The sequence below is a fragment of the Oryctolagus cuniculus genome, chromosome 4 (assembly GCF_964237555.1).
Source record: "Oryctolagus cuniculus chromosome 4, mOryCun1.1, whole genome shotgun sequence".
Lineage (NCBI taxonomy): Eukaryota > Metazoa > Chordata > Mammalia > Lagomorpha > Leporidae > Oryctolagus > Oryctolagus cuniculus.
Window position 1 is genome coordinate 50926285 of NC_091435.1, and position 4140 is coordinate 50930424.

Genomic DNA, 4140 nt, shown 5'->3' on the forward strand with positions numbered 1-4140 from the left:
AGGAAAATGGAATCAGGAGTCAGAGTTTGGTATTGAACCCAAGTACTGTGAAATGGGTCATGGTATCTTTATTTCTATGTTAACCAACTCTGTTAATTTTGAAAGTTAAAAAGGAGTAGAATTTTTTTAGAATAAGCTGATTTGGTTTTCATACATTGAAATAGTGTTTTGCACACATACTTTTCTTATAAAATGGCATATGAGGGAAACGTATTCTGTACTGCTGTGCACTTTGGGAAGGTCATTTTTTTTAACGCAGAAGAGACCAGAGGCACTTGACTGATGGACGATTCAGAAACAAGGACTCATTTTCAGAAGACATAGAGTCATGGTTGAACAATGGCTACATCTCTTCATAGCAGCTGTCCTCTGAAATCTACAAAGTCGTATTTGCCACATTTCTAACAGCAGTGGCATAGAATTTAGAGTTGGGATTGAATCTCTTAGAAGTCAAGCTCTCTAGCACAGTTAATAGATTGTTACTTTTTGAAATTGCCACATCCTACTATGGAATAAAGAAGATATCCTTCAAAGGAAAAACCTATAATGGTCCCTTGTCAGGGAGGTCAGGGAGAAGTTTTTTTTTTGTTTTAGAATGTATAACCCTGTCTATCTCTCACTGCCCTGTTTCTATGAATTAATGTTATTTTAGTTTCTGCCTTTAACCCTGTCTTTGACATGATTTATGTCTGATTCATGTCTATGTTTGCTATAGAACTTGCTCCGGGTTACCTTCAATAAAGGAAAGGTCAGTGGATAAATAAGGAGCTTAACATGGCAGTGAAATTTTTAACAGTGAACACTGAACTGACCAAGAGAAGCGATTATTACTGAAGCTAGCCAGAGATAATATGCATAGCAGAAAATCTGCAAGATAAGTATCTGTGATGGGATATTTAAAGCATTAAAAGATAATAAAAGTCAGCATGTGTGAATGGTGTGAATGTTTTCATATGATGTTGATGTACCAAGTAAAAGTATGCAAGAAACAGGAAAACTGGTAATAGAGGAGGTACTCCCGGTGGGACAGAGAGTAAACGAACTGCAGAAACTATAGATTCTTTGCTAGAACTAAATTTCTATCATAATAAGCAAGTACATTTCAATAGAGATAGAAAATGTGTTCCTAGCTGGGGCATACTTAAAAGAATATTGGATTTTGAATAATCAGTCTTAGTCTTACTAAGATGCATTACATTAAACAACCAATGTTTTCTCTTATCTCAAAGTGGGATCATTAATACCAGTTTACTAGGGCCAGTATGAGAACTTAACTCATTAAAAATCAAATACCTGTACTTGGTAGTGAACTCAGACATTCTTAGTTGAGCCTGTAATTTTATCTAAAAAGGAAAAAATAATATTAGTGTCTTTATTTATTTTGAATCATTATCAATATCCTTGCTATACTATAAGCATCAAGGCATTTTTACTCCTTAAAAGGAAACATTTTGTATTTACATAAAGGTTGCTTAGTAACACGTTTATTGTGTTTTTGATTGCTGCAATATCATTAGCATCACCATATCTCCTCCCTAAGTCTTACCATAACAATCTCCTGCAGTTTGCATCTCATCTGATCCTGTTTCATTTATTCTTCAAAGTACACCCTACATTTAGCCATCACTTAACTCTTCCATAAACTTGGCCATAATCTACACTCACTCATCTAATATGCAAAAGTCAGAAGATGGGTGGAGAAATAGGCTTTGTTAAAAGGATAGATGAAATTGTATTTAAATTAGGTGTAGTTTTAAACTCAATTAAGGGGGAGAGTTCAAACATGTGTTTTGTTTACAATACTTGATTTGAATTCCCCAACAAAGTAAAATGACAAAAAAAAATATACTTATGTCTTATGAGGGCACATTAGATATGTTGAAGTGTTCCCTATCTTTTAAAATAAATTTTTTGAAGTTGTTCAAAAACTATTGACACTGAGGCTAGTAGGTGCTAGTGGAACAAGTGAATACGAATCATCCCAGGACTGTTGAGTTTTCTTGACCGGAGTCATTCTTTCCCGTAGTAAATTAGGCATGTTGATTTTGTATTCAGGCAAACAGCACCATTCCTTTAAAATGACGGCTTCATTATGAAGAAGGTATATTTTGCAGAGATGATGATTGATTCTAAAATTGTCAGAATATGTACACACACGGACTTTAATAAAATATGGAAGATGCCTGGTTCATGAATGAATTTTAAAACCTTAATGATTAACATTGATAAGTTTATATGATGTGTTTATTCCATGCTTATTAATCAGTTAGTTAGATAGAAGTGGTGTATCTCAAGAATTCTCTACAAATTTTTAAAAAAAAAAGGAATTCAAATATAGGCACTGAATCTTACAACTTTTGCCTTTGGGTAGACTTTCTTCTGAGTTTAAATTTCTTTCATATCAAAATTATAAGGTAATATAACTTACCAAGCAAACTTTATAAATACTGATTTAAAGAACAACTCAAAGGGTCAAGTTTGCGCATAATGGGTAAAGCTGTGGCCTGCAAAACCTGCATTCCATATGGTGGCAGTCCAAGTCCCAGCTGCTCCACTTCTGATCCAGTTCCCTGCTAATGGCCTGGGAAAGCAGCAGAAGATGGCCAAGTCTTTGGGCCCCTGTACTCATGTGGGAGACCTGCAAGAAATTCCTAGCTTCTGGCTTTGGCCTGGCCCAGTCCTGATCATTGAGGTCAGTTGAGGAATGAGCTAGCAGATGGACAATCTCTCTCTCTCTCTCTGACTCTTACCTTTCAAATATATATATATATTTATATATATATATATATATTTTAAAACAAATAATTCAAATACCTGAGAAATAATAGTGAATTGACTTTTATTAGATTCTCATAATAAGCACAAATGTACTTATTTATGATAATCATTTTTAGAGCTTATATGTAGAGTTTCTAAACATTTTTTTTACACTGAATTGTCTTTAATAAGTACAAAGACTTCTCTAACATGTCACAAAGAGAGCATTTCACCACTGCCCTGTTTGGCAGCCAGTCTCTTGTCTCTCTCTTCAGCAATGGTGAGGCGGATCCCCTTTCCTCGAGGAAGGGAAATCCATGGTTTGTTGCCCTTGCCAATAACGAAAATGTTGGAGAGCCAAGTGGCAAAGCTGTTGCCATTCACATCTTTCACATGAGCCACATCAAAAGAGCCAGGATGTCTCTCCCTGTTGGTGATCACACCAATTCTTCCCATATTGGCACCTCCAGTCACCATGCACAAGTTACCAGTATCAAACTTGATGAAATCAGTAATCTTGCCAGTCTCCAGATCAATCTGAATGGTGTCATTCACCTTGATGAGGGGATCAGGATAGCGAATGGTACGAGCATCATGGGTCACCAGATGAGGGATTCCTTTTGTGCCCACGAAGATCTTTCTCACTTTGCACAACTTGTACTTGGCCTCCTCAGGTGTAATACGATGAACAGCAAAGCGACCCTTGGTATCATAGATCAGACGGAAATTCTCCCCAGTCTTGTCAACGCTGATGACATCCATAAAACCAGCAGGGTAGGTTATATCAGTTCGGACTTTGCCATCAATCTTAATGAACCGCTGCATGCAAATTTTCTTTACTTCGTCTCCTGTCAGTGCGTACTTAAGCCTGTTCCTTAAGAAGATGATGAGAGGGAGACATTCTCTCAGCTTGTGGGGACCAGTGGATGGCCGAGGAGCAAACACACTGGTCAACTTATCCAGCATCCAATGCTTTGGAGCTGCTACTGGCTTCAGATGCTTCTTGGGACCACGAGCCATGGCTGCGCTACAAACGGAAAGAGTCTAAACATGTTTAAATGTATTATTTTGATAGGAGAGTAATAGCTGAATTCATTAGACAACTTTATTATATAAAAATAAATCTTACGTAAATTATTTCATTTGATTCTCAAATAAAGCTTGTGAGGTGAGTAAAAATAATTATATAATTTTCTGAGTTTTATTTTAAAAAACCCTGAAAGTCATAATAAACTGCCATGACAAACATAGTGATAGACAGAACCCAGGAATTCCCTCACCATCACATTTCATTTTTCCATCAAAATGTCATAAATTGTAGTAATGTTTAATTCCTGTGAAAATAGACCTTGTCAAGGATGTCTCGTTTATGAAATAGAGACA

The 4140-nt window shown here is 36.2% G+C and overlaps 1 protein-coding gene across 1 annotated transcript; it reads right to left on the reverse strand.

Annotated features, from left to right (window-relative positions):
* Nucleotides 1–2919: 2919 nt before the first annotated feature.
* On the reverse strand, nucleotides 2920–3794 carry LOC100342978 (small ribosomal subunit protein eS4, X isoform-like). Its single transcript, XM_002716751.5, has one exon. It carries the CDS (start codon nucleotides 3775–3777, stop codon nucleotides 2971–2973), a length of 807 nt encoding a protein of 268 aa, XP_002716797.2. The 5' UTR covers nucleotides 3778–3794; the 3' UTR covers nucleotides 2920–2970.
* Nucleotides 3795–4140: the final 346 nt, after the last annotated feature.

Bases quoted from the DNA above. Each gene is read 5' to 3' on its own strand.
- LOC100342978 (XM_002716751.5), bottom strand. From the start codon at position 3,777: ATGGCTCGTGGTCCCAAGAAGCATCTGAAGCCAGTAGCAGCTCCAAAG.